The 27,344-nt window shown below is 40.6% G+C and overlaps 1 protein-coding gene across 1 annotated transcript in view; it reads right to left on the bottom strand.

The window, feature by feature from the left end:
• Positions 1-27,344, bottom strand: part of LOC139763329 (probable glutamate receptor) — a 166,561-nt gene that overhangs the window by 117,572 nt on the left and 21,645 nt on the right. Inside the window, exon 2 of the mRNA XM_071689350.1 lies at positions 23,608-23,754. Coding sequence (XP_071545451.1) covers positions 23,608-23,754 — 147 coding nt within the window. The remainder of the gene's footprint in view (positions 1-23,607; positions 23,755-27,344) is intronic.

Here is a 27,344-nt window from a genome sequence, read left to right as displayed (position 1 = left end):
AGGAAAGTGATTGGTTCTCAGTGAATGTAGGTTTGCGGCAGGGGTGTGTGATGTCTCCATGGTTGTTTAATTTGTTTATGGATGGTGTTGTTAGGGAAGTGAATGCAAGAGTTTTGGAAAGAGGGGCAAGTATGAAGTCTGTTGGGGATGAGAGAGCTTGGGAAGTGAGTCAGTTGTTGTTCGCTGATGATACAGCGCTTGTGGCTGATTCATGTGAGAAACTGCAGAAGCTGGTGACTGAGTTTGGTAAAGTGTGTGAAAGAAGAAAGTTAAGAGTAAATATGAATAAGAGCAAGGTTATTAGGTACAGTAGGGTTGAGGGTCAAGTCAATTGGGAGGTGAGTTTGAATGGAATAAAAACTGGAGGAAGTGAAGTGTTTTAGATATCTGGGAGTGCATCTGGCAGCGGATGGAACCATGGAAGCGGAAGTAGATCATAGGGTGGGGGAGGGGGCGAAAATTCTGGGAGCCTTGAAGAATGTGTGGAAGTCGAGAACATTATCTTGGAAAGCAAAAATGGGTATGTTTGAAGGAATAGTGGTTCCAACAATGTTGTATGGTTGCGAGACGTGGGCTATAGATAGAGTTGTGCGCAGGAGGATGGATGTGCTGGAAATGAGATGTTTGAGGACAATATGTGGTGTGAGGTGGTTTGATCGAGTAAGTAACGTAAGGGTAAGAGAGATGTGTGGAAATAAAAAGAGCGTGGTTGAGAGAGCAGAAGAGGGTGTTTTGAAATGGTTCGGGCACATGGAGAGAATGAGTGAGGAAAGATTGACCAAGAGAATATATGTGTCGGAGGTGGAGGGAACGAGGAGAAGAGGGACACCAAATTGGAGGTGGAAAGATGGAGTGAAAAAGATTTTGTGTGATCGGGGCCTGAACATGCAGGAGGGTGAAAGGAGGGCAAGGAATAGAGTGATTTCGAGCGATGTGGTAGACCGGGGTTGACGTGCTGGCAGTGGATTGAATCAAGGCATGTGAAGCGTCTGGGGTAAACCATGGAAAGCTGTGTAGGTATGTATATTTGCGTGTGTGGACGTATGTATATACATGTGTATGGGGGTGGGTTTCGCCATTTCTTTCGTCTGTTTCCTTGCGCTACCTCGCAAACGCGGGAGACAGCGACAAAGCAAGAAAAAAAAAAAAAAAAAAAAATATATATATATATATATATATATATATATATATATATATATATATATATATATATATATATATATATATATATATATATATATATATATATATATATATATATATATATATATATATATATATATATATATATATATATATATATATATATATATATATTATCCCTGGGGATAGGGGTGAAAGAATACTTCCCACGCATTCCTCACGTGTCGTAGAATGCGACTAGAGGGGACGGGAGCGGGGGGCCAGAAATCCTCCCCTCCTTGTATTTCAACTTTCTAAAAATGGGAAACAGAAGGAGTCACGCGGGGAGAGCTCATCCTCCTCGTAGATTCAGATTGGGGTGTTTAAATGTGTGTGGATGTAACAAAGATGTGAAAAAAGGAGAGATAGGTAGTATGTTTGAGGAAAGGAACCTGGATGTTTTAGCTCTGAGTGAAACGAAGCTCAAGGGTAAAGGGGAAGAGTGGTTTGTGAATGTCTTGGGAGTAAAGTCAGGGGTTAGTAATAGGACAAGAGCAAGGGAAGGAACAGCAGTTCTTCTGAAACAGGAGTTGTGGGAGTATGTGATAGAATGTAAGAAAGTAAATTCTCGATTAATATGGGTAAAACTGAAAGTTGATGGAGAGAGATGGGTGATTATTGGTGCATATGCACCTGGGCATGAGAAGAAAGATCATGAGAGGCAAGTGTCTTGGGAGCAGCTGAATGAGTGTGTTAGTGGTTTTGATGCACAAGACAGGGTTATAGTGATGGGTGATTTGAATGCAAAGGTGAGAAATGTGGCAGATGAGGGAATAATTGGTATACATGGGGTTTTCAGTGTTGTAAATGGAAATGGTGAAGAGCTTGTAGATTTATGTGCTGAAAAAGGACTGGTGATTGGGAATACCTGGTTTAAAAAGCGAGATATACATAAGTATACGTATGTAAGTAGGAGAGATGGCCAGAGAGCGTTATTGCATTACTTGTTAATTGACAGGCGCGCGAAAGAGAGACTTTTGGATGTTAATGTGCTGAGAAGTGCAACTGGAGGGATGTCTGATCATTATCTTGTGGAGGCGAAGGTGAAGATTTGTAGATGTTTTCAGAAAAGAAGAGAGAATGTTGGGGCAAAGAGAGAAGTGAGAGCAAGTGAGCTTGGAAAGAAGACTTATGAGAGGAAGTACCAGGAGAGACTTGGTAAAGAATGGAAAATGGTGAGAACAAAGGACGTAAGGGGAGTAGGTGAAGAATGGAATGTATTTAGGGAAGTAGTGATGGCTTGCGCAAAAGATGCTTCTGGCAAGAGAAGCGTGGGAGGGGGGTGGATTCGAAAGGATAGTGAGTGGTGGGATGAAGAAGTAAGACTATTAGTGAAAGAGAAGAGAGAGCCATTTGGACGATATTTGCAGGGAAATAATGCAAATGAGTAGGAGATGTATAAAAGAAAGAGGCAAAAAGTCAAGAGAAAGGTACAAGAGGTGAAAAAGAGGGCAAATGAGAGCTGGAGTGAGAGAATATCATTAGATTTTAGGGAGAACAAAACGATGTTTTGGAAAAAGGTATATAAAGTGCGTAAGACAAGAGAACAAATGAGAACATCAGTGAAGGGGGCTAATGGGCAGGTGTTAACAAGTACTAGTGATGTGAGAAAGAGATGGAGCGGGTTTGGATGGTATTGCAGTGGAATTTATTAAAAACGGGGGTGACTGTGTTGTAGAATGGGTGCTAAGGTTATATAATGCACGTATGACTCATGTTGAGGTGCCTGAGGATTGGCGGAATGCTTGCATAAAGCCATAGTACAAAGGGAAAGGCGATAAAGTTGAGTGCTCAAATTACAGAGGTATAAGTTTGTTGAGGATTCCTGGGAAAATAAATGGGAGGGTATTGATTGAGAGGGTGAAGGCATGTACAGAGCATCAGACTGGGGAAGAGCAGTGTGGTTTCAGAAGTGGTAGAGGATGTGTGGATCAGGTGTTTGCTTTGAAGAAAGTATATGAGAAATACTTAGAAAAGCAAATGGATTTGTATGTAGCATTCATGGGCATGGAGTAGGCATATGATGAAGTTGATAGAGATGCTTTGTGGAGGGTATTAAGAATATATGGTGTGCGAGGGAAGTTGGTATTAGCAGTGGAAAGCTGAAAAGTTTTTATCGAGGATGTAAGGCATGTTTACGAATAGAAAGAGAGGAAAGTGAATGGTTCTCAGTGAATGTTTGTTTGCGGCAGGGGTGTGTGATGTCTCCATGATTGTTTATTTTGTTTATGGATGGGGTTGTTAGTGAGGTAGCGCAAGGAAACAAACGAAAGAATTGCCAAACCCACCCTCATACACATGTATATACATACACGTCCACACAAGCACATATACATACCTATACATCTCAACTTATACATATATATACACACATAGACATATACATATAAACACATGTAGATAATTCATACTGTCTGTCTTTATTCATCCCAATCGCCACCACGCGACGCACTAAATAACAGCCCCCTCCCCCCCCTCACGTGCGCAAGGTAGCGCTAGGGAAAGACAACAAAGGCCACATTCGTTCGCACTCAGTCTCCAGCTGTCATTTAATAATTCACCGAAACAACAGCTCCCTTTCCACATCCAAGCCCCCCAGAACTTTCCATGGTTTACCCCAGACGCTTCACATGCCCTGGTTCAACCCACTGATATCACGTCGACCCTGGTATACCACATCGTTCAAATTAACTCTATTCCTTTCACGCCTTTCACCCTCCTGCATGTTCAGGCCCCGATCAATCAAAATCTTTTTCATTCCATCTTCCCACCTCCCACTTCTCCTCGTTCACCTCCACCTCTGACACATGTTTCCTCTTGGACAATCTTTCCTCACTCATTCTCTCCATGTGACGAAACCATTTCAAAATACCCTCTTCTACTTTCTCAACCACACTCTTTTTATTACCACACATCTCTCTTACCCTTTCATTACTACCTCACACCACATATTGTCCTCAAACATTTCATTTCTAGCACGTCCACCTTCCTCCGCACAACTCTATTTATAGCCCACGCCTCGCAACCATATAACATTGTTGTAATAACTATTCCTTCAAACACACCCATTTTTACTTTCCGAGAAAATGTTCTCGACTTCCACACATTCTTCAACGCCTCCAGAACTTTCGTCCCCTACCCCGCAATATGATTCACTTCCGCTTCCATGGCTCCATCCGCTGCAAATCCACTCCCAGATATCTAAAGCACTTCACTTCTTCCAGTTTTTCTCCATTAAAAACTGACCTCTCAATTGACTTTTCCCTCAACCCTATTGTACTTTATAACCCTGATCCTCTTCACATTGACTCTCACAAACTTTACCAACTAACTCACCAGCGACCAGCGTTCTATCATCAGCGAACAACAACTGTCTCACTTCCCAAGCTTTCTCTTCCACAACAGACTGCACACTTGTCCCTCTTTCCAAAACTCATGCATTCACCTCCCTAACAACCCCATCCATAAAAAAATTAAACAATCATGGAGACATCAAACTCCTGCCGCATACCTACATTCACAGAAAAACAATCACTTTCCTCTCTTCCTACATGTACACATGCCTTACATCCTTAATAAAAACTTGTCATTGCCTCTAACAACTTGCCTCCCACACCATATATTCTTAAAACCTTCCACAGAGCATCTCTATCAACTCTATCATATGCCTTCTCCAGGTCCATAAATGCTATATACAAATCAATTTGTTTTTCTAAGTATTTCCCATATACATTCTTCAAAGCAAACACCTGATCCACACATCCTCTACCACTTCTGAAACCACACTGCTCTTCCCCAATCTGATGCTCTGTACATGCCTTCACCCTCTCAATCAATACCCTCCCGTATAATTTGCCAGGAATACTCAACAAACTTATACCTCTGTAATTTGAGCACTCACTCTTATCCCCTTTACCTTTGTACAATGGCACTATGCAAGCATTCCGCCAATCCTCAGGCACGTCACCATGAATCATACATACATTAAATAACCTTACCAACCAGTCAACAATACAGTCACCTCCTTTTTTGATAAATTCCACTGCAATACCATCCAAACCTGCTTCCTTGCCGGCTTTCATCTTCCGTAAAGCTTTTACTACCTCTTCTCTATTTACCAAATCATTTTCCCTAACCCTCTCACTTTGCACACCACCTCGACCAAAACACCCTATATCTGCCATTCTATCATCAAACATATTCAACAAACCTTCAAAATACTCACTCCACAGAGCATCTCTATCAACTCTTATCATATGCCTTCTCCAGAGCCATAAATGCTACATACAAATCCATTTGCTTTTCTTAGTATTTCTCACATACATTCTTCAAAGCAAACACTTGATCCACGCATCCTCTACCACTTCTGAAACCACACTGCGCTTCCCCAATCTGATGCTCAATACATGACTTCACCCACTCAATCAGTACCATCCCATATAATTTCCCAGGAATACTCAACAAACTTATACACATCTGTAGTTTGAGCACTCACTTTTATCCCCTTTGCCTTTGTACAATGTCATTATGCAAGTATTCCGCCAATCCTCAGGCACCTCAACATGAGTCATATATACACTAAACCTTACCAACCAATCAAAAATACAATAACCCCTTTTTTTCAAGAAATTCCACTGCAATACCATCCAAACCCGCTGCCTTCCCTTATTCATCTTCCGCAAAGCTTTTACTACCTCCTCCCTGTTCTCCAAGTAATTCTCCCTAACCCTCTCACTTTACAGAGCACCTCGACCAAAACACCCTATATATGCCACTCTAGTAGCAAACACATTCAACAGACCTTCAAAGTACTCCCTCCATCTCCCTCTCACATTACCACTACTTGTTATCACCTCCCCATTAGCCCTCTTCAATGAAGTTCCCCTTTGTTCCCTTGTCTTACGTACTTTATTTACCTTTTTCCAAAATATCTTTTTATTCTCCCTATAATTTAATGATACACTCTCACTCCAACTCCCATTTGCCCTCTTTTTCACATCTTGCACATTTCTCTTGACCTCCTGCCTATTTCTTTTATTCATATTATAATCATTTGCATTATTTCCCTCCAAAAATCGTCCGAATCCCTCTCTCTTCTCTTTCATTAGATGTCTTACTTCTTCATCCCACCACTCACTACTATTTCTAATCTGCTTACCTCCCACGCTTCTCATACCACAAGCATCTTTTGAACAAGCTATCACTGCTTCCCTAAATACATTCCATTCCTCCTCCACTCCAATTACGTCTTTTGTTCTTACCTTTTCCATTCTGTACTCAGTCTCTCCTGGTACATCCTCACACAAGTCTCCTTCCCAAGCTCACTTACTCTCACCACTCTTTTCATCCCAACATTTTCTCCTCTTTTCCTGAAAACCCATAAAGATTTTTACCTTCGCCTCCAAAAGATAATGATCAGAAATCCCTCCAGTTGCACCTCTCAGCACAATAACATCCAAAAGTCTCCCTTTCGCGCGCCTATTAATTAAAAATTATTCCAAAAACGTTCTCTGGCCATCTCTCCTACTTACATACGTATACTTATGTATATCTCTGTTTTTAAATCAGGTATTCTCAATCACCAGCCCTATTTCAGCAAATAAATCTACAAGCTCGTCACCATTTCCATTCATAACACTAAGCACCCCATGTACACCAATTATTCCCTCAACTCATCTTTTCATTCAAATCACCCATTTCTATAACCCGGTACATATATATATATATATATATACATATATATATATATATATATATATATATATATATATATATATATATATATATATATATATATATATATATATATATATATATATATATATATATATATATATATATGTATATATACACACAGATATATATATATATATATATATATATATATATATATATATATATATATATATATATATATATGTGTATATATATATATATATATACATTTTTTTTTTTTTTTGCTTTGTCGCTGTCTCCCGCGTTTGCGAGGTAGCGCAAGGAAACAGACGAAAGAAATGGCACAACCCACCCCCATACACATGTATATACATACGTCCACACACGCAAATATACATACCTACACAGCTTTCCATGGTTTACCCCAGACGCTTCACATGCCCTGATTCAATCCACTGACAGCACGTCAACCCGGTATACCACATCGATCCAATTCACTCTATTCCTTGCCCTCCTTTCACCCTCCTGCATGCTCAGGCCCCGATCACACAAAATCTTTTTCACTCCATCTTTCCACCTCCAATTTGGTCTCCCACTTCTCCTCGTTCCCTCCACCTCCGACACGTATATCCTCTTGGTCAATCTTTCCTCACTCATTCTCTCAATGTGCCCAAACCATTTCAAAACACATCTTCTGCTCTCTCAACCACGCTCTTTTTATTTCCACACATCTCTCTTACCCTTACGTTACTTACTCGATCAAACCACCTAACACCACACATTGTCCTCAAACATCTCATTTCCAGCACATCCATCCTCCTGCGAACAACTCTATCCATAGCCCACGCCTCGCAACCATACAACATTGTTGGAACCAATATTCCTTCAAATATACCCATTTTTGCTTTCCGAGATAATGTTCTCGACTTCTACACATTCTTCAAACTCCCAGGATTTTCGCCCCCTCCCCCACCCTATGATCCACTTCCGCTTCCATGGTTCCATCCGCTGCCAGATCCACTCCCAGATATCTAAAACACTTTACTTCCTCCAGTGTTTCTCCATTCAAACTTACCTCCCAATTGACTTGACCCTCAACCCTACTGTACCTAATAACCTTGCTCTTATTCACATTTACTCTTAACTTTCTTCTTTCACACACTTTACCAAACTCAGTCACCAGCTTCTGCAGTTTCTCACATGAAGCAGCCACCAGCGCTGTATCATCAGCAAACAACAACTGACTCACTTCCTAAGCTCTCTCATCCCCAACAGACTTCATACTTGCCCCTCTTTCCAAAACTCTTGCATTTACCTCCCTAACAATCCCATCCATAAACAAATTAAACAACCATGGAGACATCACACACCCTGCCGCAAACCTACATTCACCGAGAACCAGTCACTTTCCTCTCTTTCTACACGTACACATGCCTTACATCCTCGATAAAAACTTTTCACTGCTTCTAACAAATTGCCTCCCACACCATATATTCTTAATACCTTCCACAAAGCATCTCTATCAACTCTATCATATGCCTTGCCGTCTCCAGATCACCTCCTTCCAGAACATCTTTTTATTCTCCCTAAAATTTAATGATACTCTCTCAGTGAAGGGCGCAAATGGGGAGGTGATAACAAGTAGTGGTGAAGTGAGAAGGAGATGGAGTGAGTATTTTGAAGGTTTGTTGAATGTGTTTGATGATAGAGTGGCAGATATAGGGTGTTTTGGTCGAGGTGGTATGCAAAGTGAGAGTGTTAGGGAAAATGATTTCGTAAACAGAGAAGAGGTAGTAAAAGCTTTGAGGAAGATGAAAGCCGGCAAGGCAGCAGGTTTGGATGGTATTGCAGTGGAATTTATTAAAAAAGGGGGTGACTGTATTGTTGACTGGTTGGTAAGGTTATTTAATGTATGTATGACTCAAGGTGAGGTGCCTGAGGATTGGCGGAATGCGTGGATAGTGCCATTGTACAAAGGCAAAGGTGATAAGAGTGAGTGCTCAAATTACAGAGGTATAAGTTTGTTGAGTATTCTTGGTAAATTATATGGGAGGGTATTGATTGAGAGGGTGAAGGCATGTACAGATCATCAGATTGGGGAAGAGCAGTGTGGTTTCAGAAGTGGTAGAGGATGTGTGGATCAGGTGTTTGCTTTGAAGAATGTATGTGAGAAATACTTAGAAAAGCAAATGGATTTGTATGTAGCATTTATGGATCTGGAGAAGGCATATGATAGAGTTGATAGAGATGCTTTGTGGAACGTATTAAGAATATATGGTGTGGGAGGCAAGTTGTTAGAAGCAGTGAAAAGTTTTTATCAAGGATGTAAGGCATGTGTACGTGTAGGAAAAGTGATTGGTTCTCAGTGAATGTAGGTTTGCGGTAGGGGTGTGTGATGTCTCCATGGTTGTTTAATTTGTTTATGGATGGGGTTGTTAGGGAGGTGAATGCAAGAGTTTTGGAAAGAGGGGCAAGTATGAAGTCTGTTGGGGATGAGAGAGCTTGGGAAGAGAGTCAGTTGTTGTTCGCTGATGATACAGCGCTGGTGGCTGATTCATGTGAGAAACTGCAGAAGCTGGTGACTGAGTTTGGTAAAGTGTGTGAAAGAAGAAAGTTAAGAGTAAATGTGAATAAGAGCAAGGTTATTAGGTACAGTAGGGTTGAGGGTCAAGTCAATTGGGAGGTGAGTTTGAATGGAGAAAAACTGGAGGAAGTGAAGTGTTTTAGATATCTGGGAGTGGATCTGGCAGCGGATGGAACCATGGAAGCGGAAGTGGATCATAGGGTGGGGGAGGGGGCGCAAATTCTGGGAGCCTTGAAGAATGTGTGGAAGTCGAGAACATTATCTCGGAAAGCAAAAATGGGTATGTTTGAAGGAATAGTGGTTCCAACAATGTTGTATGGTTGCGAGGCGTGGGCTATGGATAGAGTTGTGCGCAGGAGGATGGATGTGCTGGAAATGAGATGTTTGTGGACAATGTGTGGTGAGAGGTGGTTTGATCGAGTAAGTAATGTATGGGTAAGAGAGATGTGTGGAAATAAAAAGAGCGTGGTTGAGAGAGCAGAAGAGGGTGTTTTGAAAAGGTTCGGGCACATGGAGAGAATGAGTGAGGAAAGATTGACCAAGAGAATATATGTGTCGGAGGTGGAGGGAACGCGGAGAAGAGGGAGACCAAATTGGAGGTGGAAAGATGGAGTGAAAAAGATTTTGTGTGATCGGGGCCTGAACATGCAAGAGGGTGAAAGGAGGGCAAGGAATAGAGTGAATTGGAGCGATGTGGTATACCGGGGTTGACGTGCAGTCAGTGGATTGAATCAAGGCATGTGAAGCGTCTGGGGTAAACCATGGAAAGCTGTGTAGGTCTGTATATTTGCGTGTGTGGACGTATGTATATACATGTGTATGGGGGTGGGTTGTGCCATTTCTTTCGTCTGTTTCCTTGCGCTACCTCGCAAACGCGGGAGACAGCGACAAAGAAAAAAAAAAAATAAATAAATATATATATATATATATATATATATATATATATATATATATATATATATATATATATATATATATATATATATATATATATATATATATATATATATATATATTTATATATATATGTTTTTATATATTATATTTTTTTTTATTTTACTTTGCGTTAGCGAGGTAGCGCAAGGAAAAACACGAAAGAATGGCCCAACTCGCCCACATACACATATATAAACATACATGTCCACCCATGCACAATATACATACCTATACATCTCAATGTACACATATATACACACACACAGACATATACATATATACACATGTACATAATTCATACTGTCTGCCTTTATTTGTTCCCATCGCCACCTCGCAACACATGGAATAACAACCCCCTCCCCCTCATGTGTGCGAGGTAGCACTAGGAAAAACAACAAAGGCCCCATTCGTTCACACTCAGTCTCTAGCTGTCATGTAATAATGCACCGAAACCAGAGCTCCCTTTCCACATCCAGGCCCCACACACTTTGCATGGTTTACCCCAGACGCTTCACATGCCCTGGTTCAATCCATTGACAGCACGTCGACCCCGGTATACCACATCGTTCCAATTCACTCTATTCCTTGCACGCCTTTCACCCTCCTACTTGTTCAGACCCCTATCACTCAAAATCTTTTTCACTCAATCTTTCCACCTCCAATTTGGTCTCCCACTTCTCCTCGTTCCCTCCACCTCTGACACATATATCCTCTTGGTCAATCTTTCCCCAGTCATTCTCTCCATGTGACCAAACCATTTCAAAACACCCTCTTCTGCTCTCTCAACCACACTCTTTTTATTTCCACACATCTCTCTCACCCTTACATTACTTACTCGATCAAACCACCTCACACCACATATTGTCCTCAAACATCTCATATATATATATATATATATATATATATATATATATATATATATATATATATATATATATATATATATATATATATATATATATATATATATATATATATATATATATATATATATATATATATATATATATATATATATATATATATACATATATATACATATATTTATATATATATATATATATATATATATATATATATATATATATATATATATATATATATATATATATATATATATATATATATATATATATATATATATACATATATTTATATATATATATATATATATATATATATATATATATATATATATATATATATATATATATATATATATATATATATATATATATATATATATATATATATGATAGAGTTGATAGAGATGCTCTGTGGAAGGTATTAAAAATATATGGTGTGGGAGGAAAGTTGTTAGAAGCAGTGAAAAGTTTTTATCGAGGATGTAAGGCATGTGTACGTGTAGGAAGAGAGGAAAGTGATTGGTTCTCAGTGAATGTAGGTTTGCGGCAGGGGTGTGTGATGTCTCCATGGTTGTTAAATTTGTTTATGGATGGGGTTGTTAGGGAGGTAAATGCAAGAGTTTTGGAAAGAGGGGCAAGTATGAAGTCTGTTGGGGATGAGAGAGCGTGGGAAGTGAGTCAGTTGTTGCTCGCTGATGATACAGCGCTGGTGGCTGATTCATATGAGAAACTGCAGAAGCTGGTGACTGAGTTTGGTAAAGTGTGTGGAAGAAGAAAGTTAAGAGTAAATGTGAATAAGAGCAAGGTTATTAGGTACAGTAGGGTTGAGGGTCAAGTCAATTGGGAGGTGAGTTTGAATGGAGAAAAACTGGAGGAAGTGAAGTGTTTTAGATATCTGGGAGTGGATCTGGCAGCGGATGGAACCATGGAAGCGGAAGTGGATCATAGGGTGGAAGAGGGGGCGAAAATTCTGGGGGCCTTGAAGAATATGTGGAAGTCGAGAACATTATCTCGGAAAGCAAAAATGGGTATGTTTGAAGGAATAGTGGTTCCAACAATCTTGTATGGTTGCGAGGCGTGGGCTATGGATAGAGTTGTGCGCAGGAGGATGGATGTGCTGGAAATGAGATGTTTGAGGACAATGTGTGGTGTGAGGTGGTTTGATCGAGTGAGTAACGTAAGGGTAAGAGAGATGTGTGGAAATAAAAAGAGCGTGGTTGAGAGAGCAGAAGAGGGTGTTTTGAAGTGGTTTGGGCACATGGAGAGGATGAGTGAGGAAAGATTGACCAAGAGGATATATATGTCGGAGATGGAGGGAGCAAGGAGAAGAGGGAGACCAAATTGGAGGTGGAAAGATGGAGTGAAAAAGATTTTGTGTGATCGGGGCCTGAACATGCAGTAGGGTGAAAGAAGGGCAAGGAATAGAGTGAATTTGAGCGATGTGGTATACCGGGGTTGACGTGCTGTCAGTGGATTGAATCAAGGCATGTAAAGCGTCTGGGGTAAACCATGGAAAGCTGTGTAGGTATGTATATTTGCGTGTGTGGACGTATGTATATACATGTGTATGGGGGGGGTTGGGCCATTTCTTTCGTCTGTTTCCTTGCGCTACCTCGCAAACGCGGGAGACAGCGACAAAGTATAAAAAAAGAAAAAAAAATATATATATATATATATATATATATTTATATATATATTATCATATATATATATATATACATATATATATATATATATATATATATATATATATATATATATATATATATATATATATATATATATATATATATATATATATATATACATATTTATATATATTTATATATATATATATATATATATATATATATATATATATATATATATATAAATATATATATATATATATATATATATATATATATATATATATATATATATATATATATATATATATGTATATATATATATATATATATATATATATATATATATATATTTTTTTTTTTTTTTTTTTATACTTTGTCGCTGTCTCCCGCGTTTGCGAGGTAGCGCAAGGAAACAGACGAAAGAAATGGCCCAACCCCCCCATACACATGTACATACACACGTCCAAACACGCAAATATACATACCTACACAGCTTTCCTTGGTTTACCGCGGACGCTTCGCATGCCCCGACTCAATCCACTGACAGCACGTCAACCCCTGTATACCACATCGCTCCAATTCACTCTATTCCTTGCCCTCCTTTCACCCTCCTGCATGTTTAGGCCCCGATCACACAAAATCCTTTTCACTCCATCTTTCCACCTCCAATTTGGTCTCCCTCTTCTCCTCGTTCCCTCCACCTCCGACACATATATCCTCTTGGTCAATCTTTCCTCACTCATTCTCTCCATGTGCCCAAACCATTTCAAAACACCCTCTTCTGCTCTCTCAACCTCAATCTTTTTATTTCCACACATCTCTCTTACCCTTACGTTACTTACTCGATCAAACCACCTCACACCACACATTGTCCTCAAACATCTCATTTCCAGCACATCCATCCTCCTGCGCACAACTCTATCCATAGCCCACGCCTCGCAACCATACAACATTGTTGGAATGCTATTCCTTCAAACATACCCATTTTTGCTTTCCGGGATAATGTTCTCGACTTCCACACATTTTTCAAGGCTTCCAAAATTTTCGCCCCCTCCCCCACCCTATGATCCACTTCCGCTTCCATGGTTCCATCCGCTGCCATATCCACTCCCAGATATCTAAAACACTTTAATTCTTCCAGTTTCTCTCCATTCAAACTTACCTCCCAAATGACTCGACCCTCAACCCTAATGTACCTAATAACCTTGCTCTTATTCATATATACTCTTAACTTTCTTATTTCACACACTTTACCAAACTCAGTCACCAGCTTCTACAGTTTCTCACATGAATCAGCCACCAACGCTATATCATCAGCGAAAAACAACTGACTCACTTCCCAAGCTCTCTCATCTACAACAGACTGCATACTTGCCCCTCTTTCCAAAACTCTTGCATTCACGTCCCTAACAACCTCATCCATAAACAAATCAAATAACCATGGAGACATCAAACACCCCTGCCGGAAACCTACATTCACTGAGAACAAATCACTTTCTCTCTTCCTGCACGTACACATGCCCTACATCCTCGATAAAAACTTTTCACTGCTTCTAGCAACTTTCCTCCACACCATATATTCTTAATACCTTCCACAGAGCATCTCTACCAACATCTCTACCAAAAATGCTACATACAAATCCACTTGTTTTTCCAAGTAACTGTTACATACATTCTTCAAAGCAAACGCCTGATCCACATATCCTCTACCACTTCTGAAAACACACTGCTATTCCCCAATTTGATTCTCTTAACATGCCTTCACCCTCGTAATCAATACCCTCTTATAAAATTTGCCAGAAATACTCAACAGACTTATACCTCTGTAATGTAAGCACTCACTCTTATCCCCTTTGCCTTTGTACAATGGCATAATACAAGCATTCCGCCACTCTCTTTTCCTAGCGCTACCTTTCACACATGAGGGGGAGGGGATTGTTATTTAATGTGTGCCGGGGTGGCGATGGGAATATATATATATATATATATATATATATATATATATATATATATGGAGCGGGGGGCTGGAAATCCTCCCCTCTCATTTTTTTTTAAATTTTCCAAAAGAAGGAACAGAGAATGGGGCCATGTGTGGATATTCCCTCAAACGTCAAGTCCTCTGTTCTTAACGCTTCCTCGCTAATGCGGGAAATGGCAAATAGTATATAAAAAAAGAGAGTTGGGGTGAGAGACTATCAGTAAATTTTAGGGAGAATAAAAAGATGTTCTGGAAGGAGGTAAATAGGGTGCGTAAGACAAGGGAGCAAATGGGAACTTCAGTGAAGGGCGTAAATGGGGAGGTGATAACAAGTAGCGGTGATGTGAGAAGGAGATGGAATGAGTATTTTGAAGGTTTGTTGAATGTGTCTGATGACAGAGTGGCAGATATAGGGTGTTTTGGTCGAGGTGGTGTGCAAAGTGAGAGGGTTAGGGAAAATGATTTGGTAAACAGAGAAGAGGTAGTAAAAGCTTTGCGGAAGATGAAAGCCGGCAAGGCAGCAGGTTTGGATGGTATTGCAGTGGAATTTATTAAAAAAGGGGGTGACTGTATTGTTGACTGGTTGGTAAGGTTATTTAATGTATGTATGACTCATGGTGAGGTGCCTGAGGATTGGCGGAATGCGTGCATAGTGCCATTGTACAAAGGCAAAGGGGATAAGAGTGAGTGCTCAAATTACAGAGGTATAAGTTTGTTGAGTATTCCTGGTAAATTATATGGGAGGGTATTGATTGAGAGGGTGAAGGCATGTACAGAGCATCAGATTGGGGAAGAGCAGTGCGGTTTCAGAAGTGGTAGAGGATGTGTGGATCAGGTGTTTGCTTTGAAGAATGTATGTGAGAAATACTTAGAAAGGCAAATGGATTTGTATATAGCATTTATGGATCTGGAGAAGGCATATGATAGAGTTGATAGAGATGCTCTGTGGAAGGTATTAAGAATATATGGTGTGGGAGGCAAGTTGTTAGAAGCAGTGAAAAGTTTTTATCGAGGATGTAAAGCATGTGTACGTGTAGGAAGAGAGGAAAGTGATTGGTTCTCAGTGAATGTAGGTTTGCGGCAGGGGTGTGTGATGTCTCCATGGTTGTTTAATTTGTTTATGGATGGGGTTGTAAGGGAGGTAAATGCAAGAGTCCTGGAAAGAGGGGCAAGTATGAAGTCTGTTGGGGATGAGAGAGCTTGGGAAGTGAGTCAGTTGTTGTTCGCTGATGATACAGCGCTGGTGGCTGATTCATGTGAGAAACTGCAGAAGCTGGTGACTGAGTTTGGTAAAGTGTGTGGAAGAAGAAAGTTGAGAGTAAATGTGAATAAGAGCAAGGTTATTAGGTACAGTAGGGGTGAAGGTCAAGTCAATTGGGAGGTGAGTTTGAATGGAGAAAAACTGGAGGAAGTGAAGTGTTTTAGATATCTGGGAGTGGATCTGTCAGCGGATGGAACCATGGAAGCGGAAGTGGATCATAGGGTGGGGGAGGGGGCGAAAATTTTGGGAGCCTTGAAAAATGTGTGGAAGTCGAGAACATTATCTCGGAAAGCAAAAATGGGTATGTTTGAGGGAATAGTGGTTCCAACAATGTTGTATGGTTGCGAGGCGTGGGCTATGGATAGAGATGTGCGCAGGAGGATGGATGTGCTGGAAATGAGATGTTTGAGGACAATGTGTGGTGTGAGGTGGTTTGATCGAGTAAGTAACGTAAGGGTAAGAGAGATGTGTGGAAATAAAAAGAGCGTGGTTGAGAGAGCAGAAGAGGGTGTTTTGAAATGGTTTGGGCACATGGAGAGAATGAGTGAGGAGAGATTGACCAAGAGGATATATGTGTCGGAGGTGAAGGGAACGAGGAGAAGAGGGAGACCAAATTGGAGGTGGAAAGATGGAGTGAAAAAGATTTTGTGTGATCGGGGCCTGAACATGCAGGAGGGTGAAAGGAGGGCAAGAAATAGAGTGAATTGGAGTCATGTGGTATACAGGGGTTGACGTGCTGTCAGTGGATTGAATCAAGGCATGTGAAGCGTCTGGGGTAAACCATGGAAAGCTGTGTAGGTATGTATATTTGCGTGTGTGGACGTGTGTATGTACATGTGTATGGGGGGGGGGGGTTGGGCCATTTCTTTCGTCTGTTTCCTTGCGCTACCTCGCAAACGCGGAAGACAGCGACAAAGTATAAAAAAAAAAAAAAAAAAATATATATATATATATATATATATATATATATATATATATATATATATATATATATATATATATATATATATATATATGGGGATAGGGGAGAAAGAATACTTCCCACGCATTCCTCACGTGTCGTAGAAGGCGACTAAAGGGGACCGGAGCGGGTGGCCAGAAACCCTCCACTCCTTGTATTTTAACTTTCTAAAAGGGGAGACAGAAGAAGGAGTCACGCGAGGAGTGCTCATCCTCCTCGAAGGCTCAGATTGGGGTGTCTAAATGTGTATTGAGATAACCAAGATGAGAAAAAAGGAGAGATAGTTAGTATGTTTGAGGAAAGGAACCTTGATGTTTTGGCTCTGAGTGAAACGAAGCTCAAGGGTAAAGGGGAAAAGTGGTTTCGGAATGTCTTCGGAGTAAAGTCAGGGGTTAGTGAGAAGACAAGAGCAAGGGAAGGAGTAGTACTACTCCTAAATCAGGAGTTGTGGGAGTATGTGATAGAGTGTAAGAAAGTAAATTCTAGATTGATATTGGTAAAAGTGAAAGTTGATGGAGAGAGATGAGTGATTATTGGTGCATATGCACCTGGGCATGAGAAGAAAGATCATGAGAGGCAAGTGTTTTAGGAGCGGCTGAATGAGCGTGTTAGTTTTTTTGATGCACAAGACCGGGTTATAGTGATGGGTGATTTGAATGCAAAGGTGAGTAATGTGGCAGTTGAGGGAATAATTGGTAAACATGGGGTGTTCAGTGTTGTAAATGGAAATGGTGAAGAGCTTGTAGATTTATGTGCTGAAAAAGGACTGGTGATTTGGAATACCTGGTTTAAAAAGCGAGATATACGTAAGTATACGTATGTAAGTAGGAGAGATGGCCAGAGAGCGTTATTGGATTACGTGTTAATTGACAGGCGCGCGAAAGAGAGAGTTTTGGAGGTTAATGTGCTGAGAGGTGCAACTGGAGGAATGTCTGATCATTATCTTGTGGAGGCGAAGGTGAAGATTTGTGAGGGTTTTCAGAAAAGAAAAGAGAATGTTGGGGTGAAGAGGTTGGTGAGAGAAAGTGAGCTTGGGAAGGAGACTTGTGTGAGGAAGAACCAGGAGAGACTGACTACAGAATGGAAAAAGTTGAGAACAAAGTAGGGGAGGAATGGGATGTATTTAGGGAAGCAGTGATGGCTTGCGCAAAAGTTGCTTGTGGCGTGAGAGGTGGGTTGAGTAGAAAAGGTAGCTAGTGGTGTGATGAAGAAGTAAGATTATTAGTGAAATAGAAGAGAGAGGCATTTGGACGATTTTTGCAGGGAAACAATGCAAATGATTTGGAGACGTACGAAAGAAAGTGGCAGGAGGTCAAGAGAAAGGTGCAAGAGGTGAAAAAGAGGGCAAATGAGTGTTGGGGTGAGAGAGAATCATTAAATTTCAGGGAGAATAAAAAGATGTTTTGGAAGGAGGTAAATAAAGTGCGTAAGACAAGGGAGCAAATGGGATCTTCAGTGAAGGGGGCTAATGGGGAGGTGATAACACGAAGTGGTGATGTGAGGAGGAGATGGAGTGAGTATTTTGAAGGTTTTGTTGAATGTGTTTGATGACAGAGTGGCAGATATAGGGTGTTTTGGTCGAAGTTGTGTGCAAAGTGAGAGGGTTAGGGAAAATGATTTGGTAAATAGAGAAGAGGTAGTAAAAGCTTTACGGAAGATGAAAGCCGGCAAGGCAGAAGGTTTGGATGGTATTGCAGTGGAATTTATTTAAAAAAGGGGGTGACTGTATTGTTGACTGGTTGGTAAGTTTATTTAATGTATGTATGATTCATGGTGACGTGCCTGAGGATTGGCGGAATGCTTGCATAGTGAATTGTACAAAGGTAAAGGGGATAAGAGTGAGTGCTCAAATTACAGAGGTATAAGTCTGTTGAGTATTCCTGGCAAATTATATGGGAGGGTATTGATTGAGAGGGTGAAGGCATGTACAGAGCATCAGATTGGGGAAGAGCAGTGTGGTTTCAGAAGTGGTAGAGGATGTGTGGATCAGGTGTTTGCTTTGAAGAATGTATATGGGAAATACTTAGAAAAAGAAATGGATTTGTATGTAGCATTTATGAACCTGGAGAAGGCATATGATAGAGTTGATAGAGATGCTCTGTGGAAGGTTTTAAGAATATATGGTGTGGGAGGCAAGTTGTTAGAAGCAGTGAAAAGTTTTTATCGAGGATGTAAGGCATGTGTACGTGTAGGAAGAAAGGAAAGTGATTGGTTCTCAGTGAATGTATGTTTGCGGCAGGGGTGTGTGATGTCTCCATGGCTGTTTAATTTGTTCATGGATGGGGTAGTTAGGGAGGTGAATGCAAGAGTTTTGGAGAGAGGGGCAAGTATGCAGTCTGTTGTGGATGAGAGATCTTGGGAAGTGAGTCAGTTGTTGTTCGCTGATGATACAGCACTGGAGGCTGATTCACGTGAGAAACTGCAGAAGCTGGTGACTGAGTTTGGTAAAGTGTGTGAAAGAAGAAAGTTAAGAGTAAATGTGAATAAGAGCAAAGCTATTAGGTATAGTAGGGTTGAGGGTGAAGTCAATTGGGAGGTAAGTTTGAATGGAGAAAAACTGGAGGAAGTAAAGTGATTTAGATATCTGGGAGTGGATCTGGCAGCGGATGGAACCATGGAATCGGAAGTGAATCATAGGGTGGCGGAGGGGGCGAAAATTCTGGGAGCCTTGAGGAATGTTTGGAAGTCGAGAACATTATCTCGAAAAGCAAAAATGGGTATGCTTGAAGGAATAGTGGTTCCAACAATGTTGTATTGTTGCGAGGCGTGGGCTATGGATAGAGTTGTGCGCAGGAGGGTGGATATGCTGGAAATGGGATGTTTGGGGACTATATGTGGTGTGAGGTGGTTTGATCGAGTAATTAATGTAAGGGTGAGAGAGATGTGTGGAAATAAAAAGAGTGTGGTTGAGAGAGCAGAAGAGGGTGTTTTGAAAGTGTTTGGTCACATGGAGAGAGTGAGTGGGGAAAGATTGACCAAGAGGATATATGTGTCGGAGGTGGAGGGAACAAGGAGAAGTGGGAGACCAAATTGGAGGTGGAAAGATGGAGTGAAAAAGATTTTGAGTGATCGGGGCCTGAACATGCAGGAGGGTGAAAGGCGTGCAAGGAATAGAGTGAATTGGAACGATGTGGTATACCGGGGTCGACTTCCTGTCAATGGATTGAACGAATGCATGTGAAGCGTCTTGGGTAAACCATGGAAAGTTGTGTGGGGCCTGGATATGGAAAGGGAGCTGTGGTTTCGGTGCATTATTACATGACAGCTAGAGACTGAGTTTGAGCGAATGGCGCCTTTGCTGTCTTTTCCTAGCGCTACCTCGCACACATGAGGGGGGAGGGGTTTGTTATTCCATTTGTGGCGAGGTGGCGATGGGAACAAATAAGGGCAGACAGTATGAATTATGTACATGTGTAAATATGTATATGTCTGTGTGTGTATATGTATGTGTACATTGAGATGTATAGGCATGTATATTTGCGTGTGTGGACGTGTATGTATATACATGTGTATGTGGGCGGGTTGGGGCCATTCTGTCGTCTGTTTCCTTGCGCTACCTCGCAAACGCGGGATACAGCGACAAAGCAAAATAAAAAAGACAAATATATATATATATATATATATATATATATATATATATATATATATATATATATATATATATATATATATATATATTTATTTTATTTCATTTTGATTTGTCGCTGTCTCCTGCGTTTGCGAGGTAGCGCAAGGAAACAGACGAAAGAAATGGACCAACACACCCCCATACACTTGTATATACATACACGTCCCCACATGCAAATATACATAACCATACATCTCAATGCACACATATATATACACACAAAGACATATACATATATACACATGCACACAATTCACACTGTCTGCCTTAATTCATTCCAATCGTCACCTCGCTACATATGGAATAATATCCCTCTCCCCCCTCATGTGTGCGAGGTAGCGACAGGAAAAGACTACAAAGGCCTCATTCGTTCACACTCAGTCTCTAGCTGTCATGCAATAATTGCCGAAACAACAGTTCCCTCTCCGCATCCAGGCCCCACAGAACTTTCAATGGTTTACCCAAGACGCTTCGCATGCCCTGATTCAATCCATTGACAGCACGTCGACCCCTGTATACCACATCGATCCAATTCACTCTAAACATTGCCCGCCTTTCACCCTCCTGCATGTTCAGGCCCCGATCACTTAAAATCTTTTTCACTTCATCTTTGGTCTCCCATTCTCCTCGTTCCCTCCACCTCCGACACATATATCCTCTTGGTCAATCTTTCCTCACTCATTCTCTCCATGTGCCTAAACCATTTCAAAACACCCTCTTCTGCTCTCTCAACCACGCTCTTCTTATTTCCACACATCTCTCTTACCCTTACGTTACTTACTCGATCAAACCACCTCACACCTCATATTGTCCTCAAACATTTCATTTCCAGCACATCCACCCTCCTGCGCACAACTCTATCCATAGCCCCCGCCTCGCAACCATACAGCATTGTTGGAACCACTATTGCTTCAAACATACTCATTTTTGCCTTCCGAGATAATGTTCTCGACTTCCACACATTCTTCAAGGCTCCCATGATTTTCGCCACCTCCCCCACACTATGATTCACTTTCGCTTCCATGGTTCCAAGGGCAAGGAATAGAGTAAATTGGATCGATGTGGTATACCGGGGTTGACGTGCTGTCAGTGTATTGAATCAGGGCATGTGAAGCGTCTGGGGTAAACCATGGAAAGCTGTGTAGGTATGTATATTTGCGTGTGTGGACGTATGTATATACATGTGTATGGGGGTGTGTTGGGCCATTTCTTTCGTCTGTTTCCTTGCGCTACCTCGCAAACGCGGGAGACAGCGACAAAGCAAAAAAAAAAATATATATATATATATATATATATATATATATATATATATATATATATATATATATATATATATATATATGTATATATATATATATCTATATATATATCATACATTTCCTTTCAAACATATCCATACTCATTTGTGCCACCTCGTAATCCCTCTTTAAATCGAACACTCACCTTTATCTCCTGTGCCTTTTTACAATGGTACTTTACATGCATTCCACCAATCCTCCAATACTTTACATGCATTCCACCAATCCACCAATTTCACCAATCCATACATGTACCTAACGTCTTTACCAGCCAATCAAAAACACATTCATCCCTTTTCCCAATAAATTCAAATACAATATAATCCAATCCCGACATCTTGCTGGATTTCATGTTCCGCAAGGCTTTCTCCACCATTTCTCTCTTCACCAAACCACGCTTCCTGACTCTCTTAATTCAAACATCACCCCGACCCAAACATCCTATATCTTCGACTAAATTATCAAACGCATTCAGCAATCCATCAAAATACTCTAAATCATCCTCACTCAATCACGACCTGTTATCCCTTCCACTCTTGCCCCCTTCACCGATACTCCCATATATTCTATAGCCTTCTATCATCTTTTCATTCTCCTTAAATTCTAATGATACTCTCTCACCCCAACTTTCATTTGTCCACTTTTCGAACCACTGTACCATCTTCTTGACCTTTTTCTGCTTTCTCTTATACATATCCCAGTCATTTGCATTCCATCCTTGTTAGTAGAGTCAAAACAGCTCTCTTTTCTCTTTCATTTGCAACTATCCTTCTTCATCTCACTACTCATTACTATTCTTTATCTGAACATCTCCCACCTTTCGCACGGCACATACATCTTTTGTGCATATCATCGCTACTTCCCTAAATACATCCTATTCCTCAACCATTCTCCTCACTTCATTTGGTCAACTCTTACCATTCTACACTCAAAATCTCCTCGTATTTCTTCACACAAATCCTTACATGCTCACTTACTCTCACCACTCACTTTTCTCCTGACAATATCTCCTCTTTTTCAAAAACCTTTATAAATTTTTACACTCGCTCCCGCAAGACAGTGATCACACATCCCGCCAGCTGTCACTCCCAGGACATTAGCATAAAATAGTCTCTCTTTTATACGCCTATCAATTAACACGTTGTCTTATTATGCCCTTTGACCATCACTCCTGCTCAAAAGCGTATAGTTGTTAAAACCTCTTTTAAAACCTGGTATTCCTAATCATCGGCATTTTTTCAGTACACAACTCCACATCCTCTTCACCATTTAAATTCATAACACTGAATACCCCATGTGCAACTACTGTATTCTCTACTTTCATATTACTTCCCTTCACTTTAAATCATGCATCACTATTACCCGGTCTCGTACACCAAAGTATACCCACATATGCCCAAACTTGAGCCATCTACCTAAATATCGACCAACTGCGATAAGAGGAAGAAGACCTGGGTTAGATGCCGGCAGAATTTCTCGAGCCCAGGACTCGAACCTAGACTAAGACATATTTAGGCACTCCATGCATTGCCCGTAGTCAACAGCACAAACCACTGCAACAATGAGCACTGTTCCATAAAGAACCTACTTCATATAATTAACTTACGAGAAATTCATTGCTTTTGCAATAAAGTCGACCATGTTGGCTATGGGACCGATGAACATTAGCCGCTGCTCGCCAGGCGCTTCAGGATCATCCACCATAGATGATTTTATAATTGGAAAGTCCTCTGCGGCTGCCACTAGAGTTGGCCTGTGAAAAAATCTACAAAATACGTTTTCCTTAAACTTCATTGCGAAAATTCGCGAAACAGAAACTTATGTATTACTCTTGAAAATACTTACATAGAAAAAGGAGAAAAATACATTGTTTGCCCAAAATATGTTAAAACCCAAATACCGATATATGTAGGTTCATAAACACCAATAATCACCCATCTCTCTCTATCCATTTTCAGTTTTTCCGATATCAATCGAGGATTTCCTTTCTTACAATCTATCACACACTCTTAAAACTTCCTTAGCTATTGTCATCTCACGAACCTCTAATATTACTCCAAAGACTTTTCCAAACCATTCTTCCCCTTTACGCTTGAACTTCGTTTAACTCAAATATATATATATATATATATATATATATATATATATATATATATATATATATATATATATATGCATGTATGTATTATTCATTTATTTATTTTGCTCTGTCGCTGTCTCCCGCGTTAGCGAGGTAGCGCAAGGAAACAGACGAAAGAATGGCCCAACCCACCCACATACACATGTATATACATACACATCCACACACGCAAATATACATACCTATACATATCAAAGTATACATATATATACACGCACAGACACATACATATATACACATGCACATAATTCATCCTGTCTGCCTTTATTCCCATCGCCAACCCGCTACACATGAAATAACCACCCCTTCTCCCTAAAGGTGCCCGAGGTAGCGCTAGGAAAAGACAACAAATGACACTTTCGTTCACATTCAGACTCTAGCTGTCACGTAATAATGCACCAAAACCACAGCTCACTTTCCACATCCAGGCCCCACAGAACTTTCCATGGTTTACCCTAGACGCTTCACATGCCCTGGTTCAAGCCAGTGACAGCACGTCGACCCGGTATACCACATCGTTCCAATTCACTCTATTCCTTGCATGCCTTTTACCCTCCTGCATGTTCAGGCCCTGATCACTAAAAATCTTTTTCACTCCATCTTTTCACCTCCAATTTGGTCTCCCACTTCTCGTTCCCTCCATTTCCGACACATATATTCTCTTGGTCAATCTTTCCTCACTCATTCTCTCCATGTGACCAAACCATTTCAAAACACTATCTTCTGCTCAGTCAACCACACTCTTTTTATCAACATACATCTCTCTTAACCAATTATTACTTACTCGAACAAACAACCTCACACCACATATGGTCCTCAAACATCTCATTTCTAGCAAATCCATCCTCCTCCGCACAACTCTATCCATAGACCACACTCGCAAACATATAACATTGTTGGGACCACTATTCCTTCAAAAATACCCATTTTTGCTTTCCGAGATAATGTTCTCGACTTCCACACATTATTCAATGCTCCCAGAACTTTCGCTTCCTTCCCCACCCTTTAACTCACTTCCGCTTCCATAATTCTATCCGCTGCGAAATCCACTCCCAGATAGTAGTTTTGATGTTAGTTTTTGATGTTAGTAGTTTTGATGCACAAGACCGGGTTGCAGTGATGGGTGATTTGAATGCGAAGGTGAGCAATGTGGAAGTTGAGGGAATAATAGGTATACATGGGGTGTTCAGAGTTGTAAATGGAAACGGTAAAGAGCTTGTAGATATATGTGCTGAAAAAGGACTTGTGATTGGGAATACTTAGATTAAAAAGAGTGATATAAATAAGCATACGTATGTAAGTAAGAGAGATGGTCAGAGAGCGCTATTGGATTACGTTTTAATTGATAGGCGCGCGAAAGATAGACTTTTGAATGGTAATATTCTGAGAGGTGCAACTGGAGCGATGTCTGATCATTATTTTATGGAGGAGAAGGTGAAGATTTGTAGAAGTTTTCAGAAAAGAAGAGAGAATGTTGGGGTGAAACGATTGGTGAGAGTAAGTGAGCTTGGAAAGTAGAATTGTGTGAGGAAGTACCAGGAGAGACTGAGTAAGAAATTGAATAAGGTGAGAACAAAGGACGTAAGGGGTGTGGGGGAGGAATGGGAGGTATTTAGGTAAGCAGTGATTGCTTAGGCAAAAGATGCTTGTGGCATGAGAAGCGTGGGAGGGGGGCAGATTAGAAAGGGTTGTGAGTGGTTGGATGAAGAAGTAAGATTATCAGTGAAAGAGAAGAGAGACGCATTTGGAGGGTTTAAACATAGAAATAATACAAATGACTGGGAGATGTATAAAAGAAAGAGGCAGGAGGTCAAGAGAAAGGTGCAAAAGGTGAAAAAGAGGTCAAATGAGAGTTGGGGTGAGAGAGTATCATTAAATTTTAGGGAGAATGAAAAGATGTTTTGGAGGGAAGTAAATAAAGACAATAGAAAAAATGAGAGCTTCATTGAAGGGGGCTAATGGGGAGGTGATAACAATAAGTGGTGATGTGAGAAGAAGATAAAATGGGTATTTTGTAGGTTTGTTGAATGTGTTTGATGATAGAGTGGCAGATATAGGGTGTTTTGGTCGAGGTGGTGTGCAAAGTGAGAGGGTTAGGGAAAATGATCTGGTAAACAGAGAAGAGGTAGTGAAAGGTCTGCGGATGATGAAAGCCGACAAGGCAGTGGCTTTGGATGGTACTGCAATGGAATTTATTACAAAAGGGGGTGACTGTATTGTTGACTGGTTGGTAAGGTTATTCAATGTATGTATGACTCATAGTGAGGTGCCTGAGGATTGGCGGAATGCTTGAATAGTGCCACTGTACAAAGGCAAAGGGGATAAAAGTGAGTGCTGAAATTACAGAGGTATAAGTTTGTTGAGCATTCCTAGGAAATTGTATGTAAGGGTATTGTTTGAGAGGGTGATGTCATATACAAAGCATCAGATTGGTTAGGAGGAGTGTGGTTTCAGAAGTGGTAGAGGAACTGTGAATGAGGTATTTGCTTTGAAAAATGTATGCGAGAAATACTCAGAAAAGCATATGGATTAGTATGTAGCATTTATGGATCTGGAGAAGGCATATGATAGAGGTGATAGAGATGCTCTGTGGAAGGTATTAAGAATATATGCTGTGGGAGGCAGGTTCTTGGAGGCAGTGAAAAATTTTTATCGAGGCTATAAGGAATATGTACGTGTAGGAAGAGAGGAAAGTGATTTGTTTTCAGTGGGTGGGTGATGTCTCCATGGCTGTTTAACGTGATTATGGATGGGGTTGTTAAAGGGGGTGAATGCATGAGTTTTGGAAAGAGGGGCACGTATGCAGTTTATTGTGGATGAGAGAGCTTCTGAAGTGGGTCAGTTTTTGTTCACTGATGATACTCTGCTGATGGCTGATTCGTGTGAGAAACTGCAGAAGCTGGTGTCTGAGTTTGGGAAAGTGTGTGAAAAAAGAAAGTTGAGAGGAACTGTGAATTAGAGCAAGGATATTAGGTACAGTAGGGTTGAGGGACAAGTCAAATGGGAGGTAAGTTTGAATGGAGAAAAACTGGAGGAATTGAAGTGTTTTAGATATCTGGGGGTGGATTTGGCAACGGAGGAACCATGGAAGGGGATGTGAATCATAGTATGGGAGAGGGGGGCGAAAGTTCTTTGAGCGTTAAAGAGTGTGTGGAAGTCGAGAACTTTATATCGGAAAGCATAAATGGGTAGTTTGAAGGAAT

This window comes from Panulirus ornatus, chromosome 46, assembly GCF_036320965.1.
Source record: "Panulirus ornatus isolate Po-2019 chromosome 46, ASM3632096v1, whole genome shotgun sequence".
Lineage (NCBI taxonomy): Eukaryota > Metazoa > Arthropoda > Malacostraca > Decapoda > Palinuridae > Panulirus > Panulirus ornatus.
The sequence above is the reverse complement of the archived record's forward strand: the minus strand, read 5'-3'. Positions and strand labels throughout refer to the sequence as shown.